Below are 21731 nucleotides of genomic sequence, written 5' to 3' on the forward strand. Positions count from 1 at the left end.
AAACCACTACAAATGCCGGAGGAAAGATCACAGAAGCGCTTCACAGGAGGCTCCCAAGCACTGAGGATGTCATCTATCAGGGATGAAACGTCTGCAACACAAATTCCCAGCTCGGCGAACAGAACCACAACAACTGGATCTCCTGGTTATGCTTCTGCAGCGTGACCAAGATCGGTTCCAGCCTGGCTCAGGTCTCCTCCATCGCTGAATCGATCTTCTCTTGGAGTTTCAAAAACTCCAAGATCAGGTTCTGCTCCACAGGCAAGTCCCCTGGGCGATGGCGGAGGTTGATGCCATGGCCATTGTTGCGGGGGGGGGGTGCCCTGCTCGCTGTGATCCTCGTGGGTCCCTTCCCATTAGTCATTTTTAATAATTATTTTAAACTAACACTGAACAATTCTGGGGGTCAAAAAATGACTATTTCTACCATATTGGGTAATAAAGGGAGGGTGAATACACCACTTTGTCTGAGTTCTGGTGTGGAGCTCAGCAGGGCAGACCTACTAGGTTGCCAACATCTTGAATCCCCCCCTTTTGAACTATGTTAACCTTTTGAAAACCCTGAAGGGATTCCCAACTGTCTTTGTGCTTCAGATTTCCAAAGCATTTCCCCATTTAGAAAATAGTATGTCTCTATTATTCGCATCAAAGTGCATAACTTCACACTTTCTCACATTGTATTCCAAATTCTATTTCTTTGCCCACTCTCTTAGCCTGTCCAATTCCTTCTGCAGTCTCCCTGCATCCTCAACATCATCTGTTTGTCCACCTATCTTTGCGACATCTGCAAGTTTAGCAAGAATGCCCTCAGTTCGTTTATCCAGATTGTTAGTAGATAACGTCAATAGTTGTGGTCCCAACAATGAATTCTAACAGATTTGTCAAAAATGAACCCCCTCACCCGGGGAAGCCATGCTGTCTCAGGCTTATTTTACCATGCACTTCCAAATACTCTGCAATCTCATCCTTAATATTGGACTATAAAATTGTACCAACGACCAAGTTCAGACTAACCAGCCTATAGTTTCCTATCTTCTGCCTCCCAATCTTCCTAAACAAGGGTATCACATTAGCCATTTTTCAGTCTCTGGGACCCTTCCTGACTCGAGTAATTCTGAAAGATCACCACCAATGCCTCCACAATCCTCCTCAGCCATCTCCTTCAAAATCTAATTATGCAGATTTGTCAAAATACCTTTGTATCAACTCCACCTCCTGGTATGAGCTGGTTAGCTGGAGAAATATATTAAGTCCACAAAAATGTATGATTCTAAGCCAAATAACAGGTTCACTGCTTTTAATTTTAAGTTCACTTCATAAAAATGGGTTAACTGTATCATACTCCACAATGTACTGATCACTGCAAAACTGTCTTGTGGTGTCCAATTCCGCAGCTGCAGCAACTCAAGAAATTGCTGTGTTAGTCAGATTTTTCCTCCATTGCAGTGTGCAACCATAGCATTTTGTCAATAAGTAACCAATGACTTCTGCACTTCAATATAAATATAAAATATTCTTTTCTTTTTAAAAAAAATTTTTTTAAGATGCATTTTGAAATAAAGCTGAATTAAAAATATGATAGGACATTTTCTGGGAATTTGCAGATTATGTGATCTGTGATAAGTTTCTCTATAAGTAAACATTTTGAAACTAAAGGCAATATAAATTATAAGTTTTCATATTAGTTTCCAACTTAATTTCATCTTTGACTCCTGAAAGCACTTTGCTAGATGATACATCAAGTCCAAACCCATGCCAATTTTTCAAAATAGCATTGTTTCAGATGGCTCCTGTTTGCAAACAGTGAATCATCATGCACAATACACGAGACACACATGAATTCTACAAGGCAGCAAGCAATGCAGCTTAATTTCTCAATACAAAAACGTCAGCAGTGAGTTTGAATTATGAGTGGATCTGAGACTAACATTAGTAATCACAAGTCTAAAATAATCCAAGTGTGTTTTCAGCAACACATTGGAGCATCAGCAGTTACTGACAAAAACTGAAAAGTCAAAAACAGTGCCATGATGCAACTATAATAATAATCAATCTTTATATAGTACTGCTAATGCAAAGACACATCACAAAGCAATTCAAAAATCAGCATAAGAAAAAGGATGACAAGAGACAGAGGAAAATATTAGTGAGACCTATCCAGAAGCTTGATCAAAGACATTCTGATTTGGGAGGGAGATGCACATCTGTGTGCATGAAGGAGTTACATACCCAAAGTTAGCATCAAGTCAAAATCCTGACATCGTTCTGCTGCATTCACAGTTTCTGTGAGCTAGGAATTGAAAGTAAGGAACCCCACTGGATTTTTTTGGTCAGTAATTACGTTTATTTCCAAACCAGTTAAGAACTTATTTAACACTCTAATCTGGATCTCCCAGTCAGAGCACCTGTTCTCAGTATGCCAGCAAGTATCAGAATCATCGAAGCAACAGCACAGCAAGAAGAGCTTGTATAGCTTTGTTTCTGCCTCTCAAGTTGTGTGCTCTCTTCTCTTTAAGGAGAGAAGGCAAAGAAATGCAGAGTATTCACAGTAAGCTGTAGAGATAAGAAAGAAGGACAGCATTTATGGAGAATAACTGAGAGGCAGCGGCTGTGATCATGTAATGGAATATTTTGGCTGCTCAAAGGGGCTTGTAGAAAGAGAATGATTAGAACTTACCTGAGGACAACTGAGCAGCAGAATGCTGTGAAAGTTAAACTTTAGGACTTGGCACATTAAAGTATTATGCAACATGTCTATCATGGCCTCCTGAGATCCCAAATCCTCCTAGTGCACTGTCTCCAGACTGAAGTGACCACACTCTGCTTTCTCCCTCATCAAAGCTTGCTTGGCTAGAACAACTGTCCCCTCCTTTCAGCCCATGAAGGCCTCATGTTCATGCAGCGCCCGAGACTCTATAGCAGTACCTCCAGTTAAGAGCGAGAAACGTGGGAAACAGCCTTTCCAGGTCCTTTCTACATTTTGTGTGATTGCTACAGCCTCAAAGCTCCATGTGTAGATCAGTCATTCAAACACTGGTTATTTAGAAATTCTGCCTTTGACAGAATGGATGCATCATCGCACCCACTCTCCTTAATTAGTTAGGAATATTTTAGGGAGAGATTTTCTAAGGCTACGCCTCGGAACAAACTGCAGCAAAGCACATAGGGACTAATTGCAAAAACTTCACATATGGTGTTTAAAATAGAGCGAGGAGGTTTATGTGAGGAATTTCAAAGAATAAGACTCAACTGGCTGAACATTCTGCAATTTAAAGTAGGATAAAAAGAACAGAAGAAGATGCATAGAAAACTGGAGTCAGAGTGCTGGAAACTTGTGAGGATATTTAGAGTCAGAGGCAATTGAGAGATGGGGTACCCTCACAAAGAGATTTATAGGTAAAGGTAGTTTTTTTTTAAAGAAGTATTTATGGCCTATGAATCTGACATTTTTGCCATTCAGAAATTATCAGTGCGTTGCTGGATTGCTGAGGCTCTGAGTAAACCTCAAGCTTCATTGTTATATAAACTAGGCAGGGCAAAGGCCAGCCTTGAGTAATGAGGGTGGATGCCAGATCAGGGATTGACTTTAATGTAGAGTTAGTGGGAGAATTCCTGTCTCTCCTAACTTCATGTCCAGCTGACTTACTTCCTTTCTTGTTTTGCAGGTGATTATCACTGACTGCCTCAGGGCAAACCAATGTTTGCGACAGAGACAAAAACAGAAATTGCTGGGAAAGCTCAGCAGGTCTCGCAGCAACTGTAGAAATAAATCAGAGTTAATGTTTTGGGTGCAGTGACCTTTTCTCAGAATTAAAGAGCTATCAAGTAGGAGTTCTATTTTTTATTTGCATATGCAAAGAATCTAACTTTCGTTTTGGAGTAAAGGATGTCTCTTGTTATAGAATCATACTGTACGGAAACAGGACCTTTGGCTCAACTCATCCATGCTGACAAGGTTTCCTAAACTGAACTAGTCCTATTTGCCTGCATTTGGCCCATATCCCTTTAGACCCTTCCTATCTATATACGTGTCCAAATATCTTTTTAACGCTGTAATTGTACTCACCTCGACCACTTCTTCTGGCAACCATTCCATATACAGGTACACACCACACTCTGTGTGAAAAAGCTATCCCTCAGGTCTTTTTAAAATCTTTCCTCTCTTAAATCTTAAACCTATGCCCTTGAGTTACGGACTACTCTGGGGAGAAGACCTGGCTATTCATCTTATCTATGCTCCCCATAAGGTCATCCCTCAGCATCCTGTGCTCCAGGAAAAAGATCTCAGCTTATTCAGTCTCTCCTTATAACTTAAACCCTCCTGTCTCAGTAACATCCTTGTAAATTTTTTTTGCATCCTTTCCAGGTTAATAACATCCTTCCTATAACAGAATCCACTTCCACCCATAATTGCATGTGGACTTCATATTTTGGGACCTAAATATGAAAGTGTAACTATTGAACAAGTGGTACATGACTCAATTTAATAGGATGAGATTGCTTAAATCATTGATAAGAGGGACTGGACAAACAGGATTTGGTGGAAAAAAGAACATACAGCTGAATATTAGATAAGTTAAGGTTTATGAAGGATGAAAGCTGGGGTGGCAAAAAGGTGAATACATAGACAGCAAAAGCCTGGAGGTGATGTGCTAGCTATTAATTATGCTCACCTAGAATCTAATATTCATTACCCACAATGATGCCCTATTTGGATTCCCATCGTGATTCTTACATCTAAAATAAAAATAGCTGTCAGCATTTTGCTTAATTTATCTATTTTCTTCAATAGTTTTCTGCCCCTTTCTTCATATTCCTAGAGAACCAAAATAAGCAGGTAATTTGGTTATCGGTGAATATCTGTTTGTTCAGATAAAACTCCAAATACCTGAGAAGTATCACTTGTTACTGTCTGTCAATTTCCATTTTATCCTGACATCATGCATCCAAACTCCCAGCAGTCCTGATTTCCCAGGGTTAATGTTGTGGAACTTATAACTCACCAAGATGTTTTAAATTGGTTTTGAAGAGAGCAGAAAATTACAGAAGAATGTAGATCAATTACAGAAGAATCAAGACATCTACTAAAGAATTAAATATGATCTGCTTTTCAAAAAAATTACACTACATCTCCCTTATGATTCTAATCTTTGCTAAGTGCTCAGTTTTTCTTTTGCTGATGAGTTTTTGAAATTTTCCCACATGGCATTAAACGTATTGATGTGTTGTTAACTAGATGAAACTTGATTTGTTTCAATAACTTACTTTTACATTGAGTCTTTGACAGAGTTAAAATTCCCAAACAACATAATAGCAGCAGTATCAAAATGAATTTGACACTAAACCACATGATGGAATATTGGGTAAGATGACTAAAACTTGGTCAAAGTGATAGGTTATAAACAGTGTCTTAAATTAGGAGATAGATCTTGAGAGAGAATTCCAGAACTTAGGGAAATGGCAGCTTAGGGGATGGCTACCAATGGTGGAGTGATTAAAATCAGGCAAACACTAGTGTGCACTGAGATCTCAGAGGTTTGAAGGAAGAAAGACTGAAAAGTTACAGAAGTAGGGTGCAGTGAGGCGATGGAAGGATTTAAAAACAAGGATGCAAATATTAAAGTAAAGATTTTGCTGTATTAGCTCAGACATACATTAGCAGGTACAGGAGAGTTGGGCAAAAGGGACTTGATGTGAGTTAGAAACAGGAAGTAGAATTTTGAATGAACTCAAGCTTATATAACATGCAAGACTGAAGGCTGGATGTAGAATATTATGATATTCAAATCCAGAGGTAATAAAAGAACAATGAGGGTTTCAGCAGCAGATGAGTGGAAGCAAAGTAAGCTCAGGCAGTGTTTTGTAAGGTAAGGCTGATCAGGGTGATGCAGTGGATGTGAGGCCAACTATGACACAAAGGTTGCAAAAGGTCTGGTTTGACCTCAGGCAACTTGATCCTGCAGTTTCTTCTTGCTTTGTTGGTTAAAAGTGCAAATTTTTCTACTTACGACTCTGATAGTATCAACCAAGCTAGTAAGTTTTGGAGAATTATAGCAGAAGCACCCAAATTTGAGCTTTTTGGTCAGCTGCTAAAACAGCATGTAGCAGGGGGTAAGATATCTGACTGAACAGCACAAACAGCAATAACATTGTTGTGAACATGAATACTGTTATTGAGTGCTGCTCAATAAATTAGAAAAGCCAATCCAAGCCAGTGCAAGAATAACAAGCAATTCCAAGACAGCCCCTGATAGCTAAAGGCAAGCACCATCTAATCATGATCTGGATGAGTAGGAAAGACACATCTGTGTTTAAGTCGACATTCTAAGCCATCATGGAAAAAATACATTGCATCTAATGAATTAGTGATAGAATTTTAAACTTTAGTGTAAATAAAAGATTAAGTTTATTATTGTATTGTGGTAAATGGATGCTAAGATATACATTCAGACTGGAGACCTGTGACCAGCCGTGTGCCACAAGGATCGGTGCTGAATCCACTCCTTTTTGTCATTTATATAAATGATTTGGATGTGAACAAAGGAGATATAGTTATTACGTTTGCAGACACACCAGAAATGGTGATATAGTGGACAGCCTCACAGCACAAAGAAGGTTGTCTCACAGCACAAAGGGATCTTGATCAGAGGGTTCAATGGGCCAAGAAGTGGCAGATAACCTTCTACACTGTCCACTATACCACCAGTCTTGTTGCCATTCACAAACTTACTAACGATGTCCTCGATATTGTCATCGAAATCATTTATAAGTGACAAATAAAAATAGGCCTAGCACTGATTCCTGTGGAACCCCTCTGGTCATAGGCCTCCAGTCTGTAAAACAATCCTCCACCATCACACTGGTTCCAGCTGTTAAGCCAATTTTATATCAAATTGGCAAGCTCACTCTTAATCCTATATGATCTAACTTTACTAATTAATCTACCGTGTAGAACCTTGTCAAAGGCTCTACTAAAGTCCAAGTGAGTAAGTTCGAGTGCTCTGTCCTCATCAATCATCTTAGTTACTTCCTCAAAAAACTCAATCACGTTTGTGAGACACAATTTCCTATGTTGACTCTCCCTAATCATTCCTTGCCCCTCCAAATGCATATAAATCCTCTCTTTCAGAATCATTCCCAACAACTTACCCACCACCAAAGTCAGACTCACAGGTCTATAGTTCCCAAGTTTCTCCTTACCTCCTTTCTTAAACAAAGGGACAACATTAGCCGGACTCTTCAGTCCTCCAACACCTCATCCACATTTATAGATGATATAAATATTTCTGCAAGTGGTCCTGCAATTTCTTCCCTAACTTACCACAAAGTTCTGGGACACACTAGATCAGGTCGTTCTACATTTTTGTTTGATGAGTTGAATGGTGAGCTACTCCCGGTGAGTCACACTGTTGATGCCTCTGGCTCTGAGGACAAGTGATTTTTCAATTTACAATTTGTGCAAGGCTTTCTGTGTGGCAAGCAATATAGGAATCTTGATAATAGAGGTTTTCACGCATAAATTCCAGTCTGCAAGCTTTCCTATCCATTAATTTTAAAATTAAGTTTGCCCCTATGAATCAGTATATATCCTTTAAACTAGCATTTTGCTGGAGTACACTGGCATTTGTGCTGTATTATTTTAATATCTGGCAAATTCTATATTAACTTGAAAACATAATTCCATCAAGAAAAATATGATAATAAACATTACACTCACCTAGTACAATCCTTGATACACTCAGTGCAATTTCCATCCTTCAGATAGCATGCTGCTCGATTTGAGTGCAAGATGCTCAGTTCTTGTGGACTTTCCACCCCTAATAAAAAGAAACAACACAAGAGCATTTATTTAGAGGCATGGCATTCATCCACAAACTCCTAGAGGCATGGCATTCATCCACAAACTCCATCAACAAACACATCGACCTGGACCCAATATACCAACCATTACAGCGGACAGCTGAAACTGACAACCGGAAGTGGCAGGGACAGACCACTATAAACACCGGAGGAAACATCAAAGAAGCGCTTTGCAGGAGGCTCCCAAGTACTGATGATGTCGCCTAGCCAGGGGACGAAACGTTTGCAACAAAAACTTCCAGCTCGGCGAACAGAACCACAACAATTTATTTACTCTCTTACTTATATTTTGAAGGTATGTTGGGATATGATTTCATTTGCAGGTCAGTAATCTACTTCAAAGTGAGAGCCATCTTACTAAAGCAGTCCAATATTCAGGCTTAGACTAAGAGGCAGCAAGTAACAGTAATGCTTGGAAATGACAATTTCCAATTAAAGACAATGAATGGTGTTACTATCAATGAATCCTCCACTATCAACATCTTAGGGGTTACCAATGACCAGAAACTCAACAACAGGTTAACAGCTAGGAATACTGTGGTGAGTAACTCGCCTTCTGACTCCCCCAGAGCTTGTCCACCATCCTTAAGGTATAAGTCAGGAATGTGATAGAATACTCCCCACTTGCCCAGATGTATGCATTCCAAGAACATTCATGAAGCTTCACAGCATCAAGGACAAAATAGCACGCTCAGTTGTCATCACATTCACTCCCTCCAACACGGAAGCTCAGTAACAACAGTGTATCTGATCAATAAGGTGCACTGCAGAAATTCATCAAAGATTCTCAGACAGCATCTTCCAAATGCATGACCCCTTTCATCTGTAAGGACTAGGGCAACAGATGTATGGGAACATTACCACTACAAGTTCCCTTCCAAGCTAGTCACGATTCTGAATTGGAAATATATCAGCGTTCCTTCATTATCGTTGGGTCAAAATCATGGAATTCCCCAACTAATGCACTTTGGGTCTGCCTACAGAATACGACTGCAGCAGTTCAAGACAACAACTCACTACTACATTCTCAAGGGCAACTAGGGATGGGCAATAAATTCTGGTCAGCTAGCAATGCCCATGTCCCATCAGTGAATTAAAAAAAAACTCTAAGCAGGAATTGCTGTCAGACAACCTCTAATCTGTGAATTTGCAGCAGAGGACAGTCTTAAGTAGTAGGAGAAAAGATCCTGGCTAATTTTCTCTCCCTTGTCGAAGGATATCAATGCAATGTATAGTACACTCACTGATCTATAGCATAGCACTGACAACAGACTGAACATAGGAATTTCTTAGCTTCGATCTGACTTGATCTGATCTGAAGATTAATGATCAGAAAAAGTCTTCGACTGTTTTACTAAGACAATGTGAAAGATATTTACATTTGGAATCAAAGCAGTATCTCTATATTTGCAATATTTAAATTGTGAGTCTCCTGAAGTCCCAGAAAAGGTACTGCGTTATAAAGAGCTGTGCTATGAACTGTCATTTATTTTTCAGATGAAAAGAGATTTAGTATACAAAAAAATTGCTTTCAGCCATTTGTTAAAGATTTGTGAAATCTTTACATGACATTATTTCAGCTATTAACCATAAGTTCAGAATTATTTTTAAAAGTAATCAGTCTCTATGGAGTGTATTTAGCCAATGAATCATTTGGAGAAAGGCAACTCATAATCACTCTGATTTAAGAAACCATATGAGATGGAGGAAAAATAAATGACCATATATATTTGAAGTTCTCTTATTCTCTTCTCCAACCATTCCTTTTTCAACACCATTGCAAGTGTCACAGGCATTACCTCTGCATCAAAAAGTGATTCCTCTTCTGATGTTTCTTCCATTCTTCTAACAGTTACATTATAGACTTTTCAGTTGAGCACAGATGTTCAGTTTGGGAAGGGAGTGGAAATTTTATTTAGTCAGTCATTGTGTGACAAAACATATTAATGTAAAATTAGCCACAACCAGAGTTTTTTTTTAAAGCTTCTCATGTACATATGATGTGCAAATTCATGCATTAGATTTCTAATACCAATACAATGGACTCCCATATATCTTAGCAATGATTTTGTTTGACAAATCATAGATAAGTATGCTTTCATTTTCTCCTCCAATTATAATTTTTTCTCCTTTTCTCTGCACCTGGTGATCCAAAGTTCCATTGACTGCCCTCTACTCCATGGGTGTAGCTTCTTAAAATGTGTTAATTCATTGTTCTACTTTGACAGTCATCACACCAGTGGTTCTATTCTGTTAATATTCAAATCCATAAACGTTTAAACAAAGAAATCACTGGTGGATTGGTGCGTAGGAGCAAAAACAGCAGACATTGCTCACTTCTTCCCCTTTGTAACACACAGACACTTTGGCAAACCCACACCCTGCCTAAGAAACTAACTTATTACGAATCAGTAATTGAAATTAGATTTTTTTTTGGATTTGAATTGCTACGCTTTTAGAAATGGATTTGTTGCACTTGTAAAGATCCTTGATGACAGGTAAAATAAAAATTGAAGTATTCGTACATCTAAATAACAGTAACAAATGCCTCCGCTGTCGCATGCACTTCACAATAATTTGATTTCACTGTGAATCTTTGCAGTTTATAGGCTGTTTTAGCACTGTATATAGAGGACATGAGATGGTCAGTAATGTGATATAATGAATAGTTTTGCAAGTGAATTCTGATCTACTTTGAGAAAAAAGATCTATTATACCTTTACATTTGAATCCCTATTTGACATCTATAAAATAGAATCTTAAAATATATTAAAAGTAATATTTTTTATAGCAGCAAATACATGAAGACATTTTAGCCCTCAAGTGTGTATATCACATCATAAAAATAGAATAAATACATAGGTGCATGCAGATAGAGAAGTCAATACATTAGAAGGTACCTTACCTGATTCAAATAGCTCTGCAATGGCTTTTGTGTATTTGATCACTGCGTCTCCAAACTGTCCATTTTTAAACAGCTCATTTCCTTCACTCTTAAGATTTGCCACAGCAGGGGGCAAGGCCCATGTATTATTCTTTCCTTTTTCTGTCTCTGAACTTGACCCAGATGGAAACATTTGACGCAAATCAGTTCTCGAAGGTTCATGACCTTTTCTTGCCTCAGGAATTGTAACATTCTTGACATTTTCACCCTTAGTTTCATGAGCAAATTTACTTGGCTCAGTTCTGCTCAGTGCTGATGAATTAGCTTTAGCTTCTTTTTTAGTGTTGTTCCATGTTGTAACACTGCCAGTATCCTTTCCTTTAGTGCAGTTCTTTTCATTAGTCTGACCTTCCCGTTTGTGAGAACACTTTTTCTGTGTATTCCCCATTACAGTCTTTGCTTTTGATGTCCTTCCACCCACCGGCTTACTAGATTCTGTAAGGAAGTGAACATGTTACAGGCTAAATTGCATCAGTGGAAAGAACTACTGCAGTCTAAGTGGGGGGGAGGAAAGGAAATTACATTCAAAGCTTTATGTGGAAACAACCTAACATTCCACACTGAAAACAATGGCAGAAGTATAAAAACTTAGGTAAGATATGCAATCAGTTGATCTGTGAAAGGAGGTCATAAGTAGACTCGTATCTAGTTGAATGATAAAGCAGTCCATTCCCCTTTGTCAGTGCAATGAGTGAGCATTTTGGTTTATAATAGTGAGTCAAAAACTGAGCACATTAGAACACGAACTTCAAGTTAACCCTAAGAAGAATAAAGTGCTTCAGCAGCCTCTGCAAGATCTTTAGCATATATCTTTAGTTGTATCATTAACGCTTTGGTGACTGAAAAGCTTTTCCTTCTCATTTACAAAATTTATTTCAATTTAGTGCCATCAGGCATATCATGTGGTGGAGGTGGAAGTCTTGTCAGCGAGCTGAGAGGCCAGTGAGCAACGATTTGATGTCGGTCAGGCATTGGCAAAGCCATCAATCAGCCTTTGCCTGGAATTAGGACTTGAGGGTGAAGGTTCCACCCAGCAAGAGCTGCCAGTCAATCAGAGAAAAGGAAAAGGAGTGTTGGAAGCAGGCATGTGGCTGGCTTCCAGCAGGCACTCTCTCCCCGTGTCCAGTCCCTCAATCAGGCATTGATTGCTATTGCTTTCAGTAAAATAGCCACTACATCAGCTGACAAGCTGCTAGCACAGTTTTACCCATTGGGTATGCTGCATTGCACAGCCTCACCTACTGCTGGGTCAGTCTCATTGCTGGCAGGTTAAGGATCTAATGCAATCCTTAATTGGCATTTGAAGAGCCCCAGTTGGTGGTAAGGACAACCATGAACCTTTCCACCAGATCTTAATTCTGGTGGATGTGGGAAGGCAGCATGTTTCTGGTTTTGCTCCTCTCTGCCAAATTTAAATGTCCTTCTAATCTCCAAGCTCATCATGTAAGGGTGACAATGTTCAACCCACAGTGTTTGACGGTACGGGAGGAAATGATTTAGCTCATGAACATGACAAGAGAGGCAGAATTTAGAAACAAAATCATCAAAGCTCTTTTCCCAATCTTATGAGGGCTAGGAGATCTCAGGCTTTTCACATGTGTTCCAAAGCCAGAATGAGTTCTCATAGAGGTATTAGCTGCAAGCACAGTGCTTTGACAAAAGGGAGATTGTCAGCTTTGTAAATCACAAAAGAGCACAGTCCTCTTTTCCCCATTCTCCCCACCCATCATCCTCAACCATTCTCTCTGTCAGCTCCTTTCTTAGTGCCCAAATGCTACTCAACCATTCTCCTCCAGAAAAAGAGTTATCTTTTAATTTTTATCTTACTTCCCTATTACCAAATATTTGAACCATGCTCATTTTTCTGAAAATATTTCCAAAATGGCCCTCTCATAGTGATTACAGGATTTCTCCAATGTACAGTTATCTGACGACAAATCACTTAGAGTCGGAGAGTTGTACAGCACGGAAACAGATGCTTTGGTCCAACTCATCCATGCTGACCAAATATCCTACCCAATCTAGTCCAGGTTGCCAGCACTTGGCCCATATCCCTCTAAACCCTTCCTATTCATATACTCGTCCAGATGCCTTTTAAATGCTGCAATTGTACCAGCCTCCACCACTTCTTCTGGCAGCTCATTCCATACATGCACCAACCTCTGTGTGAAAAATGTTGCCTCTTAGGACCCTGTTATATCTTTCTCCTCTCACCCTGAACCTATGCCCTCTAATTCTGGACTCTCCCACCCCAGGGAAAAGATCTTGTCTGTTTATCCTATCCATGCCCTTCATTATTTTATAAACCTCTATAAGGTCACCCCGTCAGCCTCCAACATTCGAGGGTGGCACGGTGGCACAGTGGATAGCATTACTGCCTCACAGCGCCAGAGACCCGGGTTCAATTCCCACCTCAGGCAATTGTCTATGTGGAGTTTGCACGTTCTCCCTGTGTCTGTGTGGGTTTCCTCCCACATTCCAAAAATGTGCAGGTTAGGTGAATTGGCCATGCTAAATTGCCTGTAGTGTTAGGTGAAGGGGTAAATGTAGGGGAATGGGTCTGGGTGGGTTACTCTTCGGAAGGTCGGTGTGGACTTGTTGGGCCGAAGGGCCTGTTTCCACACTGTAAGTAATTTAAAAAAAATAAAAAAAACAATCCCAGCCTCCTCCTATAGCTCAAATTCTCCAACTCTGACATTAACTTTGTAAATCTTTTCTGAACTATTTCAAGTTTCACAACATCCTTCCAATAGGAAGGAGACCAGAACTGCACATAATATTCCAAAAGTGGCTTAACCAATGTCCTGTACAGCCACACCATGACCTCCCAACTCCTGTACGTAATTCTCTGACAAATAAAGGAATACCAAATGCCTTGTTCACTATCCTATCTACCTGTAACTTACTTTCAAGGAATTATGAACCTGTACTCCAAGGTCTCTTTGTTCAGCATCACTCCCCAGGACCGTACCATTAAGTGTGTAAGTCCTGCTCTGATTTGCTTTCCTAAAACGCAGCATCTCGCATTTATCTAAATCAAACTCCATCTGCCACTCCTCAGCCGACTGGCCCCATTTGATCAAGATCCCATTGTACTCTGAGGTAACCTTCTTTGCTGTCCACTTTGATGTTCACATCCAAATCATTTATATAAATGACGAAAAGTAGTGGCCCCAGTACCGATCTTTGTGGCACACTGCTGGTCACAGACCTCCAATCTGAAAAGCAACCCTCTACCACCACCCTCTGTCTTCTACCTTCGAGCCAGTTCTATATCCAAATGGTTAGCTATCCCTGTATTCCATGAGATCCAACCTTACTAACTAGTCTCTTATGAGAACCCTTGTCGAAGGCCTTATTGAATTCCATGTCGATCACATCCAACGCTCTGCCCTCATAATCCTCTTTGTTACTTCTTCAAAAAACTCAATCAAGTTAATGAGACATGATTTCCCATGCACAATGCCACGTTGACTATCCTTAATCAGTCCTTACCTTTCTAAATACATGTAAATCCTGTCCCTCAGGAATCCCTCCAACAACATGCCCACCACCAATGTCAGGCTCACCAGTCTATAGTTTCCTGGCTTTTCCTCACCCCCTTTCTTAAATAGTGGCACCACATTAGCCAATCTCCAGTCTTCCAATACATCACCTGTGACTATTGATGATACAATTATCTCAGCAAGGGGCCCAGCAATTACTTCCCTAGTTTCCCACAGAGTTCTAGGGTACACTTAGAGTCATAGAGGATTTATCCACTTTTATGAATTTCAAGACACCCAGCACCTCCTCCTCTGTAATATAGACATTTTCAAGATGTCACTATCTATTTCCCCACATTCAATGTCTTCCATGTCCTTGTCCACAGTAAACACTGATGTAAGATACCCGTTTAATATCTCCCCCATTTCCTGACGATCTTTGAGGGGCCCTACTATCTCCCTAGTTACTCTTTTGTCCGTAACATTCATTAAAAACCCTTTGGATTCTCCTTAACCCTATTTGTCAAAGCTATCTTATGTCCCCTTTTTGCCCTCCCGATTTCCTCTTAAGTTTACTTCTACTGCCTCTATACACAAAGGATTCACTCGATCTCTCCTGTCTATACCTGACATATGCTCCTGTCTTTTACTTAACCAAATCTCAATTTCTCTATTCACCCAGCATTCCCTACACCTACCAGCCTTTCCTTTCACCCTAACAGGAACATACTGTCTCTGGTCTTGTTATCTCATTTTTGAAGGTTTTCGATTTTCAAGCCATCCCTTTACCTTCAAATATCTGCCCTCAATCAGCTTCTGAAAATTCTTGCCTAATACCATCAAAATTGGCCTTTCTCCAATTCAGAACTTCAACTTTTAGATCCAGTCTATCTTTTTCCATCACTATTTTAAAACTAATAAAATTATGGTCACTGGCTCCAAAGTACTTCCCCACTAATAAGTCAGTCACCTGCCCTGACTTATTTCTCAAGAGTAGGTTTTTCACCTGCCCTAGTACATACATCCACATACTGAATCAGAAAATTTTCTTGTACACAATCAACAAATTCCTCTCCATCTAAATCCCTTACACTACGACAGTCCCAGTCTATGTTTGGGAAGTTAAAATCCTCTACCGTAACCAACCTATTATTCTTACAGAAAACTGAAATCTCCTTCCAAATTTCTTTCTCAATTTCCTGCTGATTATTAAGGGGTCTATAGTACAATCACAGTAAGGTGATCATCCCTTTCTTATTTCTCAGTTCCACCCAAATAGCTTCCCTGAGTGTATTCCCAGGAATATCCTCCCTATGTACAGCAGTAATGGTATCCCTTGTCAAAAACACCACCTCCCCTCCTCTCTTGTCCCCCTTTCTATCCTTCCTATTGCATTTGTATTCTTAACATTAAGCTGCTAGTCCTGTCCATCCCTGAGCCACATTTTTGTAATTGCTATGATATCCCAGTCCCATCTTCCGAACCATGCCCTGAGTTCATCTGTTAGGTCTCCTGCATTGAAGCAAATGCAGTTTAATTTATCAGTCCTACCTTGTTTTCTCCTTTGCTCCTGCCTGGCCTGACTGACTCGCTCCCTTTCCCAACCGTACCAGTCACCGATTGACCTCTTTCCTCGCTATCTCCCTGGGTCCAACCCCTGCCACCATACTAGTTTAAATCCTCCCGATAAGCTCTCGCAAATCTCCTTGCCAGTGTATCAACCCTCTTCCAATTCAGGTGCAGGCCGTCCTTCTTGTTTAGTCACTTCTACCCGAGAAAAGATTCCAATGATCCAAAGATGTGAACCCTTCCTGTACACCAACTCCTCAGCCATGCATTCATCTGCTCTATCATCCTATTCCTGCCCTCACCAGCTCAAATCACCAGGAGTAATCCAGATATTACTCCCCTCAAGGAATTCCTTTTTAAGTTCCTGCCTAACTTTCTATATTCACCTTCAGAATCTCATCCTTTTCCCTTCCTATGTCATTAGTTCCAATGTGTACAATGAGCTCCTGCTGGTCCCTCTCCCCCTTGAGAGCACCCTCTCTGAGGTATCCTTGATCCTGGTACTATGGAGGCAACATACCATTCTGATTTTTTGCTGCTGGCTACAGAAACATCTGTCAGCGCCTCTAACTAGAGAGTCCCTATCACAATCAATTGCTTGGAAGCTGACAGACCCCTTATTACAGTACAGCCTGTCTTATTACCAGAAACGTGGCTGTTCATGTTACATTCCCTGAGAGTCCATTACCCCCTACATTTTCCAAAACAGCAAACTTGTTTGAAATAGGGATAGCCATAGAAGACTCCTGCACTACCTGCCTACCTCTCCAATCTTTCCTGGAGTTCACCCACCTACCTGACTGTATCTGCGGCTTTTCTTCCATCCTATAACTGCCATCCATCACCGTCCCCTAGCTCGTCTAAATTTCTCATTGCCTCTAACTGCCGCTACAACCAATCTATATGATCTTATAGGTTTCGCAACCAAAGACACTTCCTGCAGACATAATCATCAATAACATGGAAACTCTCCCTAAACTCCCACATCCTACAGGAAGAGCATTCCACTCTACTGAAGGCCATCTTTGCTCCTTCACAATCTATAGATTCAGAAAAAAGCATTGTCTTTTTGTTCTTTAAAAAGAGCTCCAGACTAACTTCATACATACAGTTTATATTTTTAAAATTTAATCAAGAAAGAGCACACTCTATTCACTATTGCTGACTGACAGCAGGGTTACATTTAAGAACTGTTCCTGTGCTGTGAGCTCTCCCACACAGGTTCCTCCAAAGTCAGCTGTGAATTGTGATGTTTGTGAATTCCAATGTCCAGAGATACATGAACTCAAACAGCAGAGGCAGTAACTGTGCAGATTCACTGTTGTGTCAGTTAGCAATGTAAGTTTCTTTTTCTCTCTCCCTCACCGACCAACAGTTCTCTCTGTCCTCTTTGCTCCTATCTCAAGTCCCACTTTCCCAGTGTATATGCCACTCTCAGTCTTTCTATCTTTGGCCTAGATGTTCAGAGTAGTGAGGAGAGTCCTAGGATCTTTACAAAATATTCTATTCTGAAAGACATTCCCATTTCTGGCAAATCTTCCATTATAGAAGCCTGACAACAGCAACGACATGTGAAGTCAGTACTAAGTTTAAACAGGCTCCATTTTAATTCTAAAAAGGATCTTATCCTATGTGAGTTACAAACTTTTACAGTTGACTTATGTGTTCATAAAGGGCACATAAGATATGTAGGAATTGTAATTTGTGAAGCTTTTTAAATATCCTGCACTTTTTAAAAATAACACTGCCTGCATGAGTTGAAAAAAAACGTTACTAGCAGCTTCAATCTCAGTTTGCTTTCATTATACATTAAATCTGCTGGTCTGCTTTCAACAATCTTTCGTTATTAAAGTGGGAGAGTTTTAAGTTCACAGTTGCATTGATAACTCAAACAAAGAAACATCTGATTTTAATGTGGAGTTATAAATAGAAACTTTTATTTTTATAAGTGAGTAAGTAGGTTAGGGGATTTAAGTGTATTTAATGATCTTTCATGAATGAGTATTTATTCTGCATAGCGAAGTCTGTGATAGGTATTAACTTTGTTTAAGTTAATCTCAGCATGGCTACAAGGTTTATGCAAGGTGGCTAGTTGGTGAGTTGACATGGCGGGCGAAACCACAAAGCGCAGTGGTTGTTGGGTATGAGTTTTCACTAAATTGGGGTAGAAGTTACTGGAGTCATTAGTCGGCACAGGGGCCACCAACTACTGTTGAAGTTTATGAACTGACAGTTGATCTATTTCAGCTTTTGTTTGGAATAAAAAGCAACATATGATCAATTTCTTGGTGTTTTAAGAGTTTGTCCCTTGGTAATGAGATGCTAGATTGGCATGTTTGATATTACAAAAGCAAAAGTGTACTGAAATAAATGATCTATATCTCTAAATTTATAGTACTCTGGGATTGAATCAAAATATTATCTGGAGTTATTTTGATTTAGAAACATACTGTGCTATCCAAGATTAAAATAAAGCAAAATGAAACAGTAAAATTATCATGCAGTTTAATCCAGACTTAAGTCTGTTTCCGACATAGAGGAAGACCATTTGGTTCATTTAAGTCTATGCCAGCTCTGTGCAGGGCAGTTTAATCACTCCTGTTCCCCTACTCTATCAATGTAGCCCCTTAACGTCATTTCTCTCAAGGGGTTATCTAATTTTCATACCATTCCTCATCTCTCCAAATATTTTAAGACACCTAGAAAGATCACATGCCTGAGAACTAGAGTTGTAATGAAATATTGGGTTCTTAGCTTGGGATAACAATTATTTTGTTTATTCCTTCATAAGGCATGAATGTTACTGACTGGGCCAACGTTATCACCCATTCTTAATTGTCCTTAAAATAATGCTGAACCATGCTCTTGAACCACTGTACGTTCTTGGGGTGAAGGGACATCCACAGTGCTATTAGGAATAAAGCTCCAGGATTCTGACCAGCAACACTGAAGGAATTATGCTTTTTTCATGTCAGAAAGGCACGTGGCTTGGAGCATGATGCTATTCCAATGTGTCTACTGCCCTTGTTCTTCTAGATAATAGTGATGATGAAGGAGCCTCTGTAGTACATCATGTGTGGATGATACACAGACTGAAAATCTAAGATTGTAAATGTGGTGCCAGTTAAGTGGTTGGCTTTTTGCTTGGATGATATCAAGCTTTTCAGTGTTGTCTAAGCTGTACTTATCCAGCGAAATGGAGCGTACTCACGCCTGTACATGATTGTCATTCTTGATGAAGAACTTATGCTTGAAATGTCGACTCTCCTACTTCTCGGATGCTGCCTGACTGGCTATGCTTTTCCAGTGCCACACTTTTTGACTCATAGATGGTTGACATGGTTTGCAGAGTCAACAGGTGAGTTACTCACTGAAGAATTCCCAGTCTCTGAATTCCCTGTTTTTGTAGCCACAGTATTTGTATGGCCATCCCAGTTTAGTTTCTAGCCATGGTGACTACCCGAGATTTTGAGTTTGCTGTTTAGTGATTTAATGCCATCGAAGGTCAAGGGGAGATGATTACATTCTCTCTCTTTGGAGATGATTGTTATGTGGCAGAAATGTTACTTGCTAACCATCAGCTTAAGATTGAAAGTTGTCCAGGTACTGCTGCACATGGAATCAGACTGCTTCAGTTCTGAAAAGTCATAAATGGCATTGAACACATTGTGCAATCATCAGTATGTATTCCCACTTCTGACCTTATTGAGGGAAGGACATGTCCTGTTAATGCAGCTTTGTCGGAGGGCTTTACCCTCAGGATCTGAGATGAATGATCTTAAACAAAAGCAACAATCTTCCTTTGTGTGCTGGATATGACCTAATCAACACCCAACCAACCCTGACTCCCACTGAGACCAGTTTTGGTAAGATTTCATGATGTCATACCTAGTCAAATAATGCCTGTTGTCAAGGAAGTCACACTCTTCCATCTATTTGGTTTATTTTTGGACCAAGGCTGTAATGAGATTAAACCTGAGTGGCTTTGGCAGAACCCAACTTATGCTTCAGTGAGCAGGTTGTTGCTGAGTAAGTATCACTTGATAGCACTATCAAGTGATTGATAGCACTATCAATCACACCTCTCATCACTTTGCCTATGTTCATGAATAGACTGAATGGGTGGCAGTAGGGTATGTTGTATTTTTCCTGCTTTTAGTGATAGGACTTTGCTGGGCAATTTTTCCACACTATCAGGTAGATGCGGAACTGAAACAGCTTGCCGAGAGGTGTGGCTAGTTGTGGAACACAAAGTTTCAGTACGATTGTGAATATTGTCAGGGCCTACAGTACCTTCAACCATTCTTTATCATCATATGAAGTGAATGGAACTGCAGAAGACTAGCATCTATAATGCTGGGAACTTCAGGAGGAGATAGAGGTGGATCAACCACTTGATATTTATGGCTGTAGATAGTTTTTAATGCTTTAATGCTCCCTTTGCTCTGATGTGCTTGGCTCTTCCATCAGGATATCATAGATATTGTGCAGGCCTTGTTGCATTTAGACATTGATTTCTTCAGTATCTGAGGAGTCGTGACTGGTACTGAACATGGTGGGATCATTAACAAACATTCCCACTTCTGACCTTATGATTGGAGGGAAGGTTATTGTGAAGCAGCTGAAGATGGTTGGACCTGGGCTAACAACCTGAGGAACTTCTGCAGCAATGAGTGACCACCAACAACCACAACCATCGCCCTTTGTGCCAAGTATGTCTCCAGCTATTGGAGATTTTATTGGTTGAACTCTAGACTAATACAATGGCATGGAGCTTGCTGGAGTTGTACTGAAGATCAGATGAATATCTAGTGAAACTGTTGAAGGTTACAGGCCATATGTGAAAGATGGAATCTACATGGACCATGTCACAGGCATTTGTGTGCATGGCTTCCTCCAGTTGAGAGATTTACAACTCTTGTAGAGAACCAGATCTAGCACATCACCCAGTAGATGCCAGGGATATGTGCAATTATGCATATCATTCCCTTGACCACAAATTCAATGCAACAGTGGCAAAGCAGGAGGGGTAAAGAAACCACTACCATCTTCTTCAGTTGCTATTCCAACTCGAGAATGGAGGTACACATTTGTCTTACAAGAGAAGAGGGGCATTTTCCGCTTGCATCTGGGGTTTTCTTGCAAGGTGCTGAATGTGCACCTGCAAGAATCCCTTCAATATGCTGGGGTCCTCCAGGCCTCAAGCAGGTATGGGGCATCCATGAGTGTAATTCCACTTGGCAACCCAGTCAACAATCTGCCTCCAATCCATTTGTTAATGTAGGAGTTGCCCATGTGGAAACAGGGTGAAGGGAAGACGGGTAGCTTTGATCAAGTCCAGGATACCATGGACTAGTATTGGACCCAATTGCTGCAACCCTCTGCCACAAGTCTACTCTCCCTTTCTGTAGCTTGCCGAAATAGAGGCTGGCCCTCTTTGTCTTGTTGCTGCAATAGTGCCTCTAGCACCTGATCCTGCCTCTCTCTGTCCCATTCTTCCTCCGCAAGGGATCCATGAGGTTTAGATAGACAAGGTTATTGATTGATCAGTTTTGTGCATTGTCCTTGAAGAATATTTCCCCATGAATCCTGGATAGGTAACTCCTTTAGACTCAACTGCAAGAACAGTATGGGGGCCTTGTTAAAAAGCCATAACAACAACTTGCTCCTCTGAGGTTAACCACAGACTTCTTCCTATCAATCTAACCTCCACATTTCATTCTGGCAGTGACCTCCTCTCCCTTTTCTTCCTAATATGACTGACTTCCACAGGTTAACCTATGGCAGCTATTTATAATCTTTGTTGATTCAAAACCAAGCACTAATTCACAATCTGCAGCATTTAGGTGAGTCAACTGACTATACAGATGGTA

At 40.3% G+C, this 21731-nt stretch overlaps 1 protein-coding gene across 2 annotated transcripts in view; it reads right to left on the reverse strand.

Annotated features, from left to right (window-relative positions):
- Nucleotides 1-21731, reverse strand: part of LOC122549145 (sperm-associated antigen 1-like) — a 138743-nt gene that overhangs the window by 57223 nt on the left and 59789 nt on the right. For both annotated transcript variants that reach the window (XM_043688483.2, XM_043688486.2), the window contains exons 11-12: nucleotides 10766-11239; nucleotides 7718-7817 (exon numbers count right to left, since the gene is read on the reverse strand). In XM_043688483.2, the coding sequence (XP_043544418.2) occupies nucleotides 7718-7817; nucleotides 10766-11239 (574 nt within the window). The remainder of the gene's footprint in view (nucleotides 1-7717; nucleotides 7818-10765; nucleotides 11240-21731) is intronic.

Source organism: Chiloscyllium plagiosum, unplaced genomic scaffold, assembly GCF_037043375.1.
Source record: "Chiloscyllium plagiosum isolate Xiang-an unplaced genomic scaffold, Cpla_swu_hap1 HiC_scaffold_4, whole genome shotgun sequence".
NCBI lineage: Eukaryota > Metazoa > Chordata > Chondrichthyes > Orectolobiformes > Hemiscylliidae > Chiloscyllium > Chiloscyllium plagiosum.